Source organism: Pezoporus wallicus, unplaced genomic scaffold, assembly GCF_028554395.1.
Source record: "Pezoporus wallicus isolate ANWC-B61680 ecotype Strahan unplaced genomic scaffold, APGP_CSIRO_Pwel_v1 contig_14850, whole genome shotgun sequence".
NCBI classification, from domain to species: domain Eukaryota; kingdom Metazoa; phylum Chordata; class Aves; order Psittaciformes; family Psittacidae; genus Pezoporus; species Pezoporus wallicus.
Window position 1 is genome coordinate 1 of NW_026635261.1, and position 16,428 is coordinate 16,428.

Below are 16,428 nucleotides of genomic sequence, written 5' to 3' on the forward strand. Positions count from 1 at the left end.
GAAGGTACCGGCGTTCGGGCCCGGCAGGACCCGCTCCCCCCCCCCCTACCCCGGTCCTCCCGGTCCGGGCCTCGGCCTCACCCCGCTCCCCTCCTTTAGGGCCCCTGCGGGGCGGCCGCCGCCGCCGCCATGGCCGCTGTGTGGCAGCAAGTGCTCGCCGTGGATGCGAGGTGAGCTCCGGAGGGGGGGAAGCCCTGATGGCTGCGCCCTGTCAAGGCCCTGGGTCCGTGCCACGGAGGATCCCGGTTGCCCCGGTGGGGTTGGGGGAGTGGGGGGGGACACAACGACACAGGAGCCGGTAGCGGGGTCTCGGTGTCCGCAGGTACGCGGCCTACCGCACCCCGCGCTGGCCGCAGTTCCGGACCCAGTACGTGCGGCGCCGGAGCCAGTTACTGCGGGAGCAAGCGCAGGGGGGAGCCTTGGAAGGGAGCACCCGGCGCTGGTACCTGCGGGTGCGCACCCGGCTCCTGGCCCAGCGCTACGGGGCCCTGTCCGAGCAGAGCAGCTGCCGGGCCCACAGCAGCAGCGCCCTACGGGCCAGCCGCACCACGCTGGACCGCATGGAGGTACGGATGGGGATGGGGATGGGAATGGGGGGGGGGGTCCGGCGTCGCTTCGAGGGGCTGCAGAACCCCATGGGGGGTGGCATCAACCACAGAACAGAGCCCCCCCGCCTGCCCCTTCTGCTCTGGTGAGACCTCGCTTGCAGCACTGCAGTGCTGGTGGCGGCGTCAGGATGTGGAGCGAGGCCAGAGGAGGGCACGAGGATGAGCAGGGCCTGGAGCAGCTCCCATAGGAGCCAGGCTGAGGACATTGGGGCTGCAGGAGAGAAGCTGCGAGGAGAGCTCAGAGGCTGAAGGGGGCTGCAAGGATGCTGGGGAGGGGCCTGCATCAGGGACTTGATAGGACAAGGGGTGATGGGGTCAGACTGGGACAGGGGAGATTTAGATTGGATTTAAGGAAGCTCTTCCCTGTGAGGGTGCTGAGGCGCTGGCACAGGGTGCCCAGAGAAGCTGTGGCTGCCCCATCTGTGGCAGTGTCCAAGGACACAGGGGCTTGGAGCAAGCTGCTCCAGTGGAAGGGATCGCTGCCAGTGGCAGGGGTTGGAGCTGGATGAGATTTAAGGTCCTTTCCACCCCAACCCAGTCTGATTCTATGAAGCTCAGGGCTGCAGAACGTGTTGGGGGGGGGTGAGGCCTCCCCGCCTTTGGGTTGGGATCCTTCTGGCTCAGTTGCTCCCCACAACTCTTTCCTCTCCCCCAGGACTTTGAGGACGACCCACGCGTGGCACGAGGACACCGGCGCTCCCTCAGCCGCGGCTCCCACCCTGGGGTGCCCCGCGGGGCCCCCGACGAGCGGTGAGCACCTCTGGCTCCTTGTGTGTGTATGTGTATGGCGGGGGGGGGGTGTATTTGGGTGCTGAGTCCCAGCCACATCTCTCCACAGCCCCCCCGGCGTGGTGCCCACCCCCCTGGCAGAAGCGAGCCGTGCCATGGCCGGGGACACCACCCTGAGTGAGAACTACGCCTTCGCCGGTGTCTACCACGTCTTCGACCAGCACACGGACAGCGCCGGTAACCGGGAGGGCACTGGGAAAAGGGGGGGTTTGGGGTGTGTTGGCTGTAGGGCACCCCAAACACTGACGACCATCGCGGTTGGGCAGTGCCAAAGGTGCAGTTCGCCCACGACGACCGGCACTTGCTGGCGTGCTGCTCGCTGGACGGCACCATCTCCGTGTGCCGCTTGGCGCCAGGGCCGCCGGCCGTGCTGCAGGTGCTGCGGGGCCACGGCGGCGGCGTGGCCGACTTCGCCTGGTCCCTCTCCAACGACGTCTTGGTGTCGGCTTCCTTGGATGGGACCTTGAGGCTCTGGGCTCCCGCTGACGGGCGCTGCATCCGCCGCGTGCCCGACCCCGACGGTGCTGCCTTGCTCTGCTGCGCCTTCCAGCCGCTCAACAACAACCTCACTGTGGTCAGTGGCACCCCCAGCGTGTCCCCACGACCCTCCCCACATCCCACATGTCCTGGATACAAAAACCACCCCCCCGTGCTCACTGACACCCTCCACACCTCATCCTGGTCCCCCACATCCCCATCCTACCCCTTCCCTCCATCCCAGCAACCCAACCCTGAGGGGCTGGGGAGGTCACATCCCCATCCCATTGGGGTGTCCCACGGCATTCCCAGGTGGGCAGCGCCCGGCACATGGTGCGGGTGGTGAACATCTCCACGGGGAAGCCGGCGCGGGGCGGCGCGGGCCGATTGCCCGGGCGGGTGCTGGCGCTTTGCTTCGATGCCCCCGGCCGCATCCTTTGGGCCGGTGACGACCGCGGCTCCGTCTCCTCCTTCCTCTGTGACCCTGGCACTGGTAGGTGGGAGCCATAGGGGGTGCTGGTGGCTCTGTGGCAGCACAAGGTGCTGACCCCCACTTCGTACCCCCCCCCTTCCTCAGGGCGGCTGACGAAGGCCTCGCGCGTGGTGGTGCAAGCAGGAGGCTCCATCACATCACTCTCTGCACGGGCCTGGGCCAGTCGTGAGGCCCCTGACCCTTCGCTGCTGGTTAATGCCTGCCCTGACCGTCTGCTGCTGTTCAGGTACAGGGGGGACACCCCAAAAGGGGGGTTCATGGGGGGGGTGTGTGGGGGTGCTGAGGGGCAGAAGCTCACCCCCTTTTATCCCCACAGGGTAGTGGAAGAGGAGGGCTCCGGGGCGCCGGGGCTGCGGCTGCGGCGCAGCTTCCCCACGAAGCACCGGGAGCAGCCCCTGCGAAGCTGCTTCTGTCCCCTCATGTCCTTCCGGCAGGGAGCCTGTGTGGGTACGTGGCAGAGGGGGGACACAGGGCTCCACGGGAGGGTGGTTGGGGTCCTGTTTGGGGGCACTGAGGACGGGGAACATGTCCCAACATTCACCCCCCCCCCCACCCCTTTTAACCCAGTGACGGGCAGCGAGGACGCCTGCGTTCACTTCTTCGACGTGGGGCGCACGGCGCGAGCCACCGTCAACACGCTGCAGGGCCACGGCGGCGCCGTGCTGGCCGTTGCCTTCAACTGCGACGAGAGCCTCTTGGCCTCCAGCGACGCCACCGGCACCGTCATCGTGTGGCGCCGCCAGCACGCCTGACACCAACTCCCCCCCCCCCAAAACTCATATGTGTGTGTGTGTGTGTGTGTGTGTGTGTCCCCTTCATGGCACGGCACAGACCCCCCTCTGTGTTCAACAAGCGTGTTTGCCTCGGCGCTGCCTGGCTCAGAAGAGGTACTTGCGGCAAGCGGCAGCCCCACACTTGCACTCGATACGGCCCCGGGCACGGGGCGAGCCCCCGACTGCCAGCCCGAAGTTGGAGTCCATGCGGGTGCTCTCGGCGTCCACTGGGTCCACTGTGGGTGAAAGCACAATGAAGGGGAGAAGGGGGGGGGGGGGGGTGTGTGTTTGGTGCCCCATAGCGCTGGGCTGAGCCGTGGGGCAGGGCTTGGGGGGCAGGAAGGGGCCGGTACCGTGCATGTTGTAGTCGAAGGTGAGCTCCTCGCCGGCGCGGATGAAGCGGGTGGCGAAGAGCGCGATGCGCGGCAGCCGCTCGTCCAGGTTCTCGATGAACACGTTGTACACCTGCAGGTTGGGGTCGCACTGCGGGGAGGCGGAGCCCCGCCCACAACCAGTGAAACCACGCCCCCCTTGCGCTGCCATTGGATAAGAGCCCCCCCCACAGTGGGCGGTGCTAAAGCAAGTCCCACCCCTTGACAGCTAAAACCAGTTTTCCCCCCTGCAAGGAGGGATGCTGCTGACCAATCAGCCCCTTCCGTTAAGGATGCCGTGTCCCTGCAGTAGGCGGAGCCCCGGTAAGCCACGCCCCCATCCCACGAAGCCACACCCAGTTCCATATATAAGCCAACAGGCCCCGCCCCGGCAGATAAAGCCCCTCCCACTTGCCCATATTAAGCAAATTTGCCCATATTAACCGAATTTGCCCACATTAAGCAAATTCGCCCATAATAAGCAAATTTGCCCGTATTAAGCGAATATTTCCCATATTAAGCAAATTTGCCCATATTAAGCGAATATTTTCCATATTAAGCAAACTCACCCATATTAAGTGAATTCACCCATTTAAGCGAATTTGCCCATATTAAGCAAATTCACCCATGTTAAGCGAGTTTTTCCGATATTAAGCAAATTTGCCGATATTAAGCAAATTTACCCACATTAACCGAATTTACCTATATTAAGCGAATTTACCCATATTGAGCGAATTTGCCCATATTAAGCAAATTTTTCCCATATTAAGCGAATTTGCCCATATTAACCGAATTTACCCACATTAACCGAATTTGCCCATATTTACCGAATTTGCCTATATTAAGTGAATATTTCCCATATTAAGCAAATTTGGCCCATTAACCGAATTTGCCCATTATAAGCGAATTTGCCTGCATTAAGCAAATTTGGCCATATTAAGCAAATTTGGCCGTATTTAGCAAATTTGGCCATATTAAGCAAATTTGGCCATATTAACCGAATTTGTCCGTATTAAGCAAATTTGCCTGCATTAAGCAAATTTGCCTGCATTAAGCAAATTCGCCCATATTAACCAAATTTGCCCATATTAACCAAATTCGCCCTTATCAAGCAACCTCCTGCCGCCCCCGCACTCACGCTGTGATTGACGAAGTGGGAGATGTTGCCGTAGTGCGCCGCGTCCACCGTGTACACGTCCTCCACGTAATCCAGGTCGAAGAGATACGTAGCCCCTTGCCGGTCGTAAACCTGCCCCCGGCGCTCCGCCTCCTCCGACGTGATGATCTGGGGCAGGACCAACGGGGTCACAGCTCTGCTCCCTCCATTAAACCCCCCCCAAAACACCCCATTTCCCCCCCCACCCCCCCCGGGGTCTCTCACCTCCCCAACGTACTCCATGACGAAGCTGTTCTTGCGGATGCGCTCGAGGGTGCGCACGCCCCATCCGCGGCCGTTGCCGGTGCGGAAGATGCAGAGGTCGTAGCGGATGCCCTTCTGCACCACGCGGTTGGGGCAGTCGGCGCCGCAGCGGCACCGCGAGTTGCACTCGTAGATGGGCAGCCCCGCTCGGATCCGCACCTGACCCGCCTCGTTGTAGGCGAACTTGTTGTGGGAAGCACCGGGGCAACAACCGCCCGCCGCCTCCGCCATGCAATCCTGACACTCGCAACCCACAGCCACCGGCGTCAGGTTGACGCCGGGCCCCACCTTGTACTCGTTGATGTAAACGAAGTCCCGGGGGGGCCCGTGCAAGTCCACCTCGTTCTCCACCCTGATACGGCCCCGGTGGCTGCGGGTGCTGTTGAGGAGCTGCTCCCAACACCGCAGCGCCCGGCGCTGCTCTGCCTTTTGCATCAGGTAGGAAACAGCGCGGGCGGGCAGCCCCCGAGGACCGGGCTGCACCGGACCCCCGGGAGCACGGGCCAGGTCTTGATGGAGCTGCTTCAAGAGCCCCCGGCAACGCAGGTTCTTGCGGGGCTCCCACGAGTTGGCGGCCTCGGGGTATCCCCTCCACTTCACCAGGTAGAACTCCTCGTTCTATGGGAGGCAGGGATTAGGGGGTGTCCTATGGGGTGTGAGGGGAAAGGAAGGGTTTAGGAAGAGGGGGGGGTGTTCCACTCACCCGCACGCGTTTGTAGTCGCAGAGGTACTCCACCTCGAAGTCGCCCAGGTTGCGGCGGCTGATGCCGAGCGCCCGGCACTGCAGCTGCTCCCGGCGGCACAGGTCCTGCAGCTGCGGCCATGAGGACTTGCAGCACACGGAGCACGATGGGGCTGCGGGAGAGGGGGGGGGGAAACGGGACCGCGTTAACGGAAAGAACGGAACCCCCATTTCCCCCCCCCCCCCCCCCTCCCCGGTGGTACCGGTTCGGTTCCGTTCCCCCCCCCCCCCCCTCCTCCACTTATCTCCCGCCAAACGGTCGCCGCGCGCGCCGCGGGAAGAAAGCGCGCGAAGCGGCGCGCCGTTCCCGCCGCCGGTTCCCGCCACCCCGCGCGAACCTTTTAAATTTTCCGCCATTTTCCGCCGCTGCCGAAGGGATTTTTTTTTTTTTTTTTCCTCTCTTCCTTTTCCTTTTCCCTCCCCCCTTTTTTTTAAAAAAAAAAAAAAAAACCTCTTCCTTTTTTTTGGGGGGGTTTTTTTTCCTCACTTCCGCCCGTCGGGCAGCGCGCGCGGGGAGGAGGAGCCACGCCTCCCATTGGCGCTTCCTCTCAGCTTTTCCCCTATTGGCTGAAGCGCTGCCTCATTTGCATAACGCCCGGCAATCCCCGCGCTGCGGCGGCTTAAAGCTCATTAAAGCGCTCATTAAGCCGCTCGTTAAGTAATTAGTGAGGCCTTTATTGCACGTGTGCAGCAGCGGATGAGGGGGTGGTGGAGCCCCTTGGAGGGTCCAGCTTGGAGCGGATGGGGGGGGGGGGCTCAGTCGTCCCACTCGTTGTCCTCGGCCTGGGGAAGGGGGGGCAGGAAGAGAAACGTTAATTAGCGCGTTAATTAGCACGTTAATTAGCGCGTTAATGAGCGCTTGGGGACGGCAGCGCCTTTGTGAATGCATTGAGATAGAGCCCTGGTGTTAAACCCCAGTTTAACGTTGGGATGGGCCACGGGGGATGATGGGGAAGGCTGGGACCGGGAGCACTCACCGGTACCGGATGGGTCTGGACCCTCCCCGATGGGAGCGATGTCCCGGTGAGGCTGGGACCAGTGGCTGATGGAACTGGGAGTGGAGCATCCAATGGGGCTGGCAAAGGCCTGGATCTGGACTGGGAGCGGTGGCGCTCAACTGGGAGCACTGGGGTCCATACTGGGATCCTGCTTTAGCTCAGGCTGGCATTTAACTGGGAGCCTTAAGAGTCCATACTGGGAGCACTGGTCCGTAATAGGACCTGACTTGCAGAGCACTGGCTCGGTCCATAGTGGGAGAGCCGCTGGGTCCATACTGGGAAGTGCAGGGACCGTACTGGGATCATGCTTGAAGAGCTGCGGCTCAGGCTGGAATCGTACTGGGAGCGCTGGGGTGCGAACTGGGAGCACTGGTCTGTACTGGTGCGCTCAGGGCCCAGGGCTGTCCCCGTCCCCTCCCCGCACCAGCAGCACCGGCCCCAGCCCCTCTGTCAGCACCTCCAGGAACTCGAGGTCTGCCCCATGTCAAGGACCTGCCCCACAGCTCCATGGCTGCCACAGTGACCCCTCTGCCCCATGGCTGCCCCACAGCTCCATGGCTGCCACAGTGACCCCTCTGCCCCATGGCTGCCCCACAGCTCCATGGCTGCCACAGTGACCCCTCTGCCCCATGGCTGCCCCACAGCTCCATGGCTGCCACAGTGACCCCTCTGCCCCATGGCTGCCCCACAGCCCACTCTGTCCCATGGTGGCCCCACAGCCCCCACTGCCCCACAGATGCCCCAGTGACCCCTCTACCCCATGGCTGCTCCACAGCTACCCCAGAGCCCCCTTTGCCCCATGGCTGCCCCACAGCCCCCTCTGCCCCATGGCTGTCCCACAGCTGCCCCAGTGACTCCTCTGTCCCACAGCTGCCCCAGTGACCCCTCTGCCCCACAACTGCCCCACTGACCCATCTGTCCCATGGCTGCCCCACAGCTGCCCCAGTGACCCCTATGCCCCATGGCTGCCCCACAACTGACCCACTGACCCATCTGCCCCATGGCTGCCCCACAGCTACCCCAGAGCCCCCTCTGCCCCATGGCTGCCCCACAGCTGCCCCAGTGACCCCTCTGTCCCACAGCTGCCCCAGTGACCCCTCTGCCCCACAACTGCCCCACTGACCCATCTGTCCCATGGCTGCCCCACAGCTGCCCCAGTGACCCCTATGCCCCATGGCTGCCCCACAACTGACCCACTGACCCATCTGCCCCATGGCTGCCCCACAGCTACCCCAGAGCCCCCTCTGCCCCATGGCTGCCCCACAGCTTCCCCAGTGACCCCTATGCCCCATGGCTGCCCCACAGCTGCCCCAGTGACCCCTCTGCCCCACAACTGTCCCACTGACCCATCTGCCCCATGGCTGCCCCACAGCTACCCCAGAGCCGCCTCTGCCCCATGGCTGCCCCACAGCTACCCCAGAGCCCCCTCTGCCCCATGGCTGCCCCACAACTGCCCCAGTGACCCCTCCACCCCACAGCTCCCCATCTGACCACTTCATCCCCACATTCCTCACCTTCCCCATTTCTCCTACTTTCCCATTCCCCCCCAGCTTTCCCCACTGTCCCCCCCCCCATTTCTCCCCCATTTCCCACCCCCCTTTCCCCTCCCCCTTCCTCCAGGATACAGTTATCAAGGGGCCGTGGCCCCCGGGGGGGCGGGGGGGGCAGGTCCAGCAGCACCAGGCGGGCCCCCCCCGAGTGCCGCCCCAGCACCTCGTTCAGCCGCTCGGCCGCGTGCATGCGCCGCACGTTCCCCCTGACCAGCAGGAACCAGTACAACCAGTTGGAACCAGTACAGCCCGTCAGCACCAGGAACCCCCCCCTCACCCATGGCCCAGACCCTCCCTGTGCCCCCCCAAACCAGTATGCGATGGTGCTGTCCCAGTATGGCCCACAACCCCCAAGTGCAACCCAGTATGGCCCTGAGCACCCCCCCAGTATGGCCCTGAGCACCCTCCCAGTGCATCCCAGTACAGCCCTGAGCACCCTCCCAGTACATCCCAGTATGGTGCTGAGCACCCCCCAAGTTCATCCCAGTATGGCCCTGAGCACCCCCCCAGTATGGCCCTGAGCACCCTCCTAGTACATCCCAGTACATCCCTGAGCACCCTCCCAGTACATCCCAGTATGGCCCTGAGCACCACCCCCAGTACATCCCAGTACGGCCCTGAGCACCCTCCCAGTACATCCCAGTATGGCCCTGAGCACCACCCCCCCCCAGTATGGCCCTGAGCACCCTCCTAGTACATCCCAGTACATCCCTGAGCACCCTCCCAGTACATCCCAGTATGGCCCTGAGCACCACCCCCAGTACATCCCAGTATGGCCCTGAGCACCCTCCTAGTACATCCCAGTACATCCCTGAGCACCCTCCCAGTACATCCCAGTATGGCCCTGAGCACCACCCCCAGTACATCCCAATATGGCCCTGAGCACCCTCCCAGTACATCCCAGTATGGCCCTGAGCACCATCCCAGTACATCCCAGTATGGCCCTGAGCACCCTCCCAGTACATCCCAATATGGCCCTGAGCACCACCCCCAGTACATCCCAGTATGGCCCTGAGCACCCTCCTAGTACATCCCAGTACATCCCTGAGCACCCTCCCAGTACATCCCAGTACAGCCCTGAGCACCCTCCCAGTACATCCCTGAGCACCCTCCCAGTACATCCCAGTATGGCCATGAGCACCACCCCAGTATGGCCCTGAGCACCCTCCTAGTACATCCCAGTACATCCCTGAGCACCCTCCCAGTACATCCCAGTATGGCCCTGAGCACCCTCCCAGTACATCCCAGTACAGCCCTGAGCACCCTCCCAGTACATCCCAGTATGGCCCTGAGCACCCTCCCAGTACATCCCAGTACAGCCCTGAGCACCCTCCCAGTACATCCCAGTACAGCCCTGAGCACCCTCCCAGTACATCCCAGTACAGCCCTGAGCACCCTCCTAGTACATCCCAGTATAGCCCTGAGCACCCTCCCAGTACATCCCAGTATGGCCCTGAGCACCCTCCCAGTACATCTCAATATGGCCCTGAGCACCCTCCCAGTACATCCCAGTATGGCCCTGAGCACCCTCCCAGTACATCTCAATATGGCCCTGAGCACCCTCCCAGTACATCCCAGTATGGCCCTGAGCACCCTCCCAGTACATCCCAGTATGGCGCTGAGCACCCTCCCAGTACATCCCAGTACGGCCCTGAGCACCCTCCTAGTACATCCCAGTATAGCCCTGAGCACCCTCCCAGTACATCCCAGTACGGCCCTGAGCACCCTCCTAGTACATCCCAATATGGCCCTGACCACCCTCCCAGTACATCCCAGTACGGCCCTGAGCACCCTCCCAGTACATCCCAGTACAGCCCTGAGCACCCTCCCAGTACATCCCAGTACGGCCCTGAGCACCCTCCTAGTACATCCCAGTATAGCCCTGAGCACCCTCCCAGTACATCCCAGTACAGCCCTGAGCACCCTCCCAGTACATCCCAGTACAGCCCTGAGCACCCTCCCAGTACATCCCAGTATGGCCCTGAGCACCCTCCTAGTACATCCCAGTATGGCCCTGAGCACCCTCCCAGTACATCCCAGTATGGCCCCAGTTCATCCCAGTCCCCCCCAGTGCCGCTCACGGGCTGGGTCCTCGCCGAGGGATTCCTCCCTCTTCCTCCTCCTCCTCTTCCTCCCCGGCTGTGCTGGGGGCCTGTGACGGGATGAGGCGTCGCTGTGACGTCACGGACGACGTCACCACAGGCGTCGTGACAGGTGTGTGACGTCACGTGACGTCACAGGTGAGGTCACCTGCGCCTGCCGCATCTGGCGCAGCATCTGGGAGCGCTGCTCCATCATCAGCGTCCGCTCGTAGGTGTAGGCAGAGACGTCGCTGTCGTGCTGCCGTGGGGAGGAGCGTGGTTGGAGGGGTGACAGCAGGGCAAGGGGGGGACACCGCGGTGTGGGGTGATGCCATAGCGTGGGGTGACACTGAGGCAATGGGGTGATGCCATAGCATGGGGTGACACTGAGGCAATGGGGTGATGCCATAGCATGGGGTGACACCGTGGTGTGGGGTGATGCCATAGCGTGGGGTGACACTGAGGCAATGGGGTGATGCCATAGCATGGGGTGACACCGTGGTGTGGGGTGATGCCGTAGCGTGGGGTGACACTGAGGCAATGGGGTGATGCCATAGCATGGGGTGACACCGTGGTGTGGGGTGATGCCGTAGCGTGGGGTGACACTGAGGCAATGGGGTGATGCCATAGCGTGGGGTGACACCGTGGTGTGGGGTGATGCCATAGCGTGGGGTGACACCGTGGTGTGGGGTGATGCCATAGCGTGGGGTGACACCGCGGTGTGGGGTGATGCCATAGTGTGGGGTGACACTGAGGCAATGGGGTGATGCCATAGCGTGGGGTGACACCGTGGTGTGGGGTGATGCCATAGCATGGGGTGACACCGTGGTGTGGGGTGATGCTATAGCGTGGGGTGACACTGAGGCAATGGGGTGATGCCATAGCATGGGGTGACACCGTGGTGTGGGGTGATGCCATAGCGTGGGGTGACACCGTGGTGTGGGGTGATGCCATAGCGTGGGGTGACACCGCGGTGTGGGGTGATGCCATAGCGTGGGGTGACACTGAGGCAATGGGGTGATGCCATAGCATGGGGTGACACCGTGGTGTGGGGTGATGCCATAGCGTGGGGTGACACCGTGGTGTGGGGTGATGCCATAGCGTGGGGTGACACCGCGGTGTGGGGTGATGCCATAGCGTGGGGTGACACCGTGGTGTGGGGTGATGCTATAGCGTGGGGTGACACTGAGGCAATGGGGTGATGCCATAGCGTGGGGTGACACTGAGGCAATGGGGTGATGCCATAGCGTGGGGTGACACTGAGGCAATGGGGTGATGCCATAGCATGGGGTGACACTGAGGCAATGGGGTGATGCCATAGCATGGGGTGACACCGTGGTGTGGGGTGATGCCATAGCGTGGGGTGACACTGAGATGCAATGGGGTGATGCCATAGCGTGGGGTGACACTGAGGCAATGGGGTGATGCCATAGCATGGGGTGACACCGTGGTGTGGGGTGACTGAGGCAATGGGGTGATGCCATAGCGTGGGGTGACACCGTGGTGTGGGGTGATGCCATAGCGTGGGGTGACACCGTGGTGTGGGGTGATGATGCCATAGCATAGTGTGGGGTGACACTGAGGCAATGGGGTGATGCCATAGCGTGGGGTGACACCGTGGTGTGGGGTGATGCCATAGCATGGGGTGACACCGTGGTGTGGGGTGATGCTATAGTGTGGGGTGACACTGAGGCAATGGGGTGATGCCATAGCATGGGGTGACACCGTGGTGTGGGGTGATGCCATAGCGTGGGGTAACACCGTGGTGTGGGGTGATGCCATAGCGTGGGGTGACACCGCGGTGTGGGGTGATGCCATAGCGTGGGGTGACACCGTGGTGTGGGGTGATGCTATAGCGTGGGGTGACACTGAGGCAATGGGGTGATGCCATAGCATGGGGTGACACCGTGGTGTGGGGTGATGCCATAGCATGGGGTGACACCAAGGTAGTGGGGTGATGCCATAGCATGGGGTGAATGTGAGGTGTTTTGGGGGTGACAGGTGGTGTTGGGGTGACACTGCGGTGGTGAGGGGTGACACCAAGGTGTTGTTGGGGTGACACTGCGGTGGTGATGGGGTGACAGCGAGGTATCGATGGGGTGACATCACAGTGTTGATGAGGTGACACTGTGGTGTTGATGGGGGTGACGCCATGGTATTGATGGAGTGACACTGCTGTGGTGATGGGGTGACACCAAGGCTGTGTTGGGGTGACAATGAGGTGGTGTTGGGGTGACATCACAGTGTTGATGAGGTGACACTGTGGTGTTGATGGGGGTGACGCCATGGTATGGATGGTGTGACACCGCGGTTTTGCTGAGGTCACTCTGTGGTGCTGATGGGGTGACACTGGTGTTGATGGGGTGATGCTGTGGTGTCGATGGGGTGACGCTGTGGTGTCGATGGGGTGACGCTGTGGTGTTGATGGGGTGACACCGGTGTTGATGGGATGACACCGGTGTTGATGGGGTGACACGGGTGTTGATGGGGTGACACGGGTGTTGATGGGGTGTTGCTGTGGTGTCGATGGGGTGACGCTGTGGTGTTGATGGGGTGACACCGGTGTTGATGGGGTGACACCGGCGTTGATGGGATGACACGGGTGTTGATGGGGTGACACGGGTGTTGATGGGGTGACGCTGTGGTGTTGATGGGGTGACACAGGTGTTGATGGGGTGACACGGGTGTTGATGGGGTGACACGGGTGTTGATGGGGTGACACGGGTGTTGATGGGGTGACGCTGTGGTGTTGATGGGGTGACGCTGTGGTGTTGATGGCGTGACACGGGTGTTGATGGGGTGACACGGGTGTTGATGGGGTGACACGGGTGTTGATGGGGTGATGCTGTGGTGTTGATGGGGTGACACAGGTGTTGATGGGGTGACGCTGTGGTGTTGATGGGGTGACATGGGTGTTGATGGGGTGACACTGTGGTGTTGATGGCGTGACACGGGTGTTGATGGGGTGACACGGGTGTTGATGGGGTGACGCTGTGGTGTTGATGGGATGACACGGGTGTTGATGGGGTGACACGGTTGTTGATGGGGTGACACTGTGGTGTTGATGGGATGACACGGGTGTTGATGGGGTGACACGGGTGTTGATGGGGTGACGCTGTGGTGTTGATGGGATGACACGGGTGTTGATGGGGTGACGCTGTGGTGTTGATGGGGTGACGCTGTGGTGTTGATGGCGTGACACGGGTGTTGATGGGGTGACACGGGTGTTGATGGGGTGATGCTGTGGTGTTGATGGGGTGACGCTGTGGTGTTGATGGCGTGACACGGGTGTTGATGGGGTGACACGGGTGTTGATGGGGTGACGCTGTGGTGTTGATGGGGTGACATGGGTGTTTCGGGGGTGACACGGGTGTTGATGGGGTGACGCTGTGGTGTTGATGGGGTGACACGGGTGTTGATGGGGTGACGCTGTGGTGTTGATGGCGTGACACGGGTGTTGATGGCGTGACACGGGTGTTGATGGGGTGACACGGGTGTTGATGGGGTGATGCTGTGGTGTTGATGGGGTGACATGGGTGTTTCTGGGGTGACACGGGTGTTGATGGGGTGACGCTGTGGTGTTGATGGGATGACACGGGCGTTGATGGGGTGACGCTGTGGTGTTGTCAGGCTCTCACCAGCTCCACAACGTGGGTCTGTGCAGGCAGCCCCCGGCGCCGGGCCACGGCCTCCAGCAACCGCCGCAGCCTCACGCTGTTGTCCTCCAGGAGCGCCACCGTGAACAGCCGCACGCAACACCCGCGCCAGGCCTGCGCACCCACGACATTCAGTGGGGTGACCCCACAGTGACCGCCCCACAGCACCCACCCCATAGAACCTACCCTACAGCACTCATTGCTCCCAGAAACATCTGCCTGACTCACAGCACCCCATAGCCCTCCCCAGCAACCTCTATGCTCCAGCACCCACCCCACAGCTCTGCCCAGCACCAATCCCCCAGGCCCCCCAGTACCCCATAAACCCCCTATCACACACCACAGCACCCCATAGCCCTCCCCAGCACCCTCTATGCTCCAGCACCCACCCCACAGACCCCTATCACACACCGCAGCACCCCCTAACCACCCCCCCAGCCCCACATACCGGGTGCTGCCGCAGCAGGAGGGGCAGGAGGGTGAGCAGGCGCCCATCGCCCACCACCCACCACACGTCCAAGGTGCCCCCCTGCGCCCCGGTCCCCAGCGGCCCCTTGGCCACCAGCAGCGCGCGGCCACCGGACCCCGCCACCCGCAGCAGCTCTGGAAATGGGGCAGAAAAGGTCAAATTGAGGAGTTGGGGGGCACAGACCCCCCCCCCCCCCCATCCCCATCACCCTTTATCCCCCCCCCCCTTCCTCCTTACCCACGAATCTCCGTGCGGCCGCGGGGTCGTGGCGCCGGCGCCAGCCGTGGGGCCAGCCCATGAGCACGGCGTTGGGGCGCAGGGCCCCCAACCCACAGCCCTGCACCAGCGCCGCCAGCCCCGGCCCCCGGCCCGGTGACACCAGGACCTGAACGAAGCCGCGGGCACCGGCCCCTGCCAGCTCCTCCCGCAGCGCCTGCCATGGAGGGGAAGGGGTCAGCTTAGAGGGGGGGACCCATAGGGAGACAGATCTATAGGGAGCTGACCCCATAGGGAACCAGATCTATAGGGAGCTGACCCCATAGGGAACCAGATCTATAGGGACCTGACCCCATAGGGAACCAGATCTATAGGGACCCAATGCCACAGGGAGACAGATCTATAGGGAGCTGACCCCATAGGGAGACAGATTTATAGGGACCCAAATCCCATAGGGAACCAGATCTATAGGGACCCAATCCCATAGGGAACCAGATCTATAGGGACCCAATCCCATAGGGAACCAGATCTATAGGGACCCAATCCCATAGGGAACCAGATCTATAGGGACCTATTGCTATAGGGAGACAGATCTATAGGGACCTGACCCCACAGGGAGACAGATCTATAGAGATCTGACCCCACAGGGAGACAGATCTATAGGGACACAATCCAGAGGGAGACAGATCTATAGGGACCCAATCCCATAGGGAGACAGATCTATAGGGACCCAATCCATAGGGAGACAGATCTATAGGGAGCTGACCCCATAGGGAACCAGATCTATAGGGACACAATCACATAGGCAAACAGATCTATAGAGACCCGACCCCATAGGGAACCAGATCTATAGGGACCCAATGCTATAGGGAGACAGACCTACAGGGACCCTATCCCATAGGGACACAGATCTATAGGGACCCAATCCATAGGGAGACAGATCTATAGACACCTGACCCCACAGGGACCCAACCCCAAAGGACCCAACCCAGTAGGGACCCAGCTCTATAGAGACCTGACCCCATAGGGACCCAACCCCAGAGGGACCCACCCCCATAGAGAGCCAGCTCTATAGGGACCCAACTCAGTAGGGACCCAACTCCGGAGGGACCCAGATCTATGAAGACCCAGCTCTATAGAGACTCAACCCCATAGGGACCCACAGAGACCCAGATCTATAGACCAAGCCCAAAAGGGCCTGGAAACCACCATCACAGGGACCCACATCTATAGGGCTCCACTCCCACAGGGATGCATCCACCCCCATTAGGGACTCACTCCCATAGGGATCCAACCCATAGGGACCCCACATCCATAGAGACCCAGCCCCATAGGACCCTGCATCAATAGAGACCCCGCATCCATAAAGACCCAATCTCATAGGGACCCAGCCCTATAGGAACCCCCCATCCATAGGGACCCAGCCCCATAGTACCCCCCATCCATAGAGATCCAGCCCCATAGGACCCCCCATCCATAGAGACCCAACCCCATAGGACCCCGCATCCCCCAATAGAGACTCCGCATCCATAAGAGTCCCACCCAATCTCATAGGGACCCAGCCCTATAGGAACCCCCCATCCATAGGGACCCAGCCCCATAGTACCCCCCATCCATAGGGACCCAGCCCCATAGTACCCCCCATCCATAGAGATCCAGCCCCATAGGACCCCCATCCATAGAGACCCAACCCCATAGGACCCTGCATCAATAGAGACCCCGCATCCATAAAGACCCAATCTCATAGGGACCCAGCCCTATAGGAACCCATCCATAGGGACCCAG

The 16,428-nt window shown here is 61.8% G+C and overlaps 3 protein-coding genes across 3 annotated transcripts; 1 reads left to right on the forward strand and 2 right to left on the reverse strand.

Annotated features, from left to right (window-relative positions):
- The first annotated feature begins 67 nt into the window (after window positions 1-67).
- Window positions 68-3,134, forward strand: WDR13 (WD repeat domain 13). Its single transcript, XM_057414538.1, has 9 exons — window positions 68-170; window positions 323-566; window positions 1,264-1,358; window positions 1,447-1,574; window positions 1,664-1,971; window positions 2,187-2,367; window positions 2,452-2,593; window positions 2,684-2,814; window positions 2,935-3,134. Exons 1-9 carry the CDS (start codon window positions 130-132, stop codon window positions 3,117-3,119), a joined length of 1,455 nt encoding a protein of 484 aa, XP_057270521.1. The 5' UTR covers window positions 68-129; the 3' UTR covers window positions 3,120-3,134.
- A 73-nt stretch (window positions 3,135-3,207) lies between these two features.
- On the reverse strand, window positions 3,208-6,030 carry SUV39H1 (SUV39H1 histone lysine methyltransferase). The gene is made up of 6 exons (XM_057414516.1): window positions 5,931-6,030; window positions 5,635-5,786; window positions 4,893-5,549; window positions 4,650-4,796; window positions 3,494-3,623; window positions 3,208-3,376 (listed from the first exon to the last, which is right to left on the reverse strand). The coding sequence occupies exons 1-6, from the start codon at window positions 6,028-6,030 to the stop codon at window positions 3,246-3,248; spliced, it is 1,317 nt and encodes a 438-aa protein (XP_057270499.1). The 3' UTR covers window positions 3,208-3,245.
- An 869-nt stretch (window positions 6,031-6,899) lies between these two features.
- On the reverse strand, window positions 6,900-14,884 carry LOC130602025 (solute carrier family 12 member 5-like; the record flags this gene model as incomplete). The annotated part of the gene is made up of 7 exons (XM_057414526.1): window positions 6,900-7,145; window positions 8,297-8,427; window positions 10,303-10,373; window positions 10,472-10,561; window positions 13,941-14,072; window positions 14,407-14,561; window positions 14,665-14,884. Coding segments are annotated over 7 exons (885 nt in total), but the record flags the coding sequence as incomplete, so codon positions are not given.
- Between the last annotated feature and the right edge of the window lie 1,544 nt (window positions 14,885-16,428).

Excerpts from the sequence above, each read along its gene's own strand:
- WDR13 (XM_057414538.1), top strand. The coding sequence starts at position 130 with ATGGCCGCTGTGTGGCAGCAAGTGCTCGCCGTGGATGCGAG. Across the intron at positions 2,368-2,451 it reads CCTCTGTGACCCTGGCACTG|GGCGGCTGACGAAGGCCTCG; the intron begins GTAGGTGGGAGC and ends CCCCTTCCTCAG. Across the intron at positions 2,815-2,934 it reads CCGGCAGGGAGCCTGTGTGG|TGACGGGCAGCGAGGACGCC; the intron begins GTACGTGGCAGA and ends CTTTTAACCCAG.
- SUV39H1 (XM_057414516.1), bottom strand. The coding sequence starts at position 6,030 with ATGGCGGAAAATTTAAAAGGTTCGCGCGGGGTGGCGGGAACCGGCGGC. Across the intron at positions 5,787-5,930 it reads CCGCGGCGCGCGCGGCGACC|CCCCATCGTGCTCCGTGTGC; the intron begins GTTTGGCGGGAG and ends CCTCTCCCGCAG. Across the intron at positions 4,797-4,892 it reads TCATGGAGTACGTTGGGGAG|ATCATCACGTCGGAGGAGGC; the intron begins GTGAGAGACCCC and ends GTCCTGCCCCAG.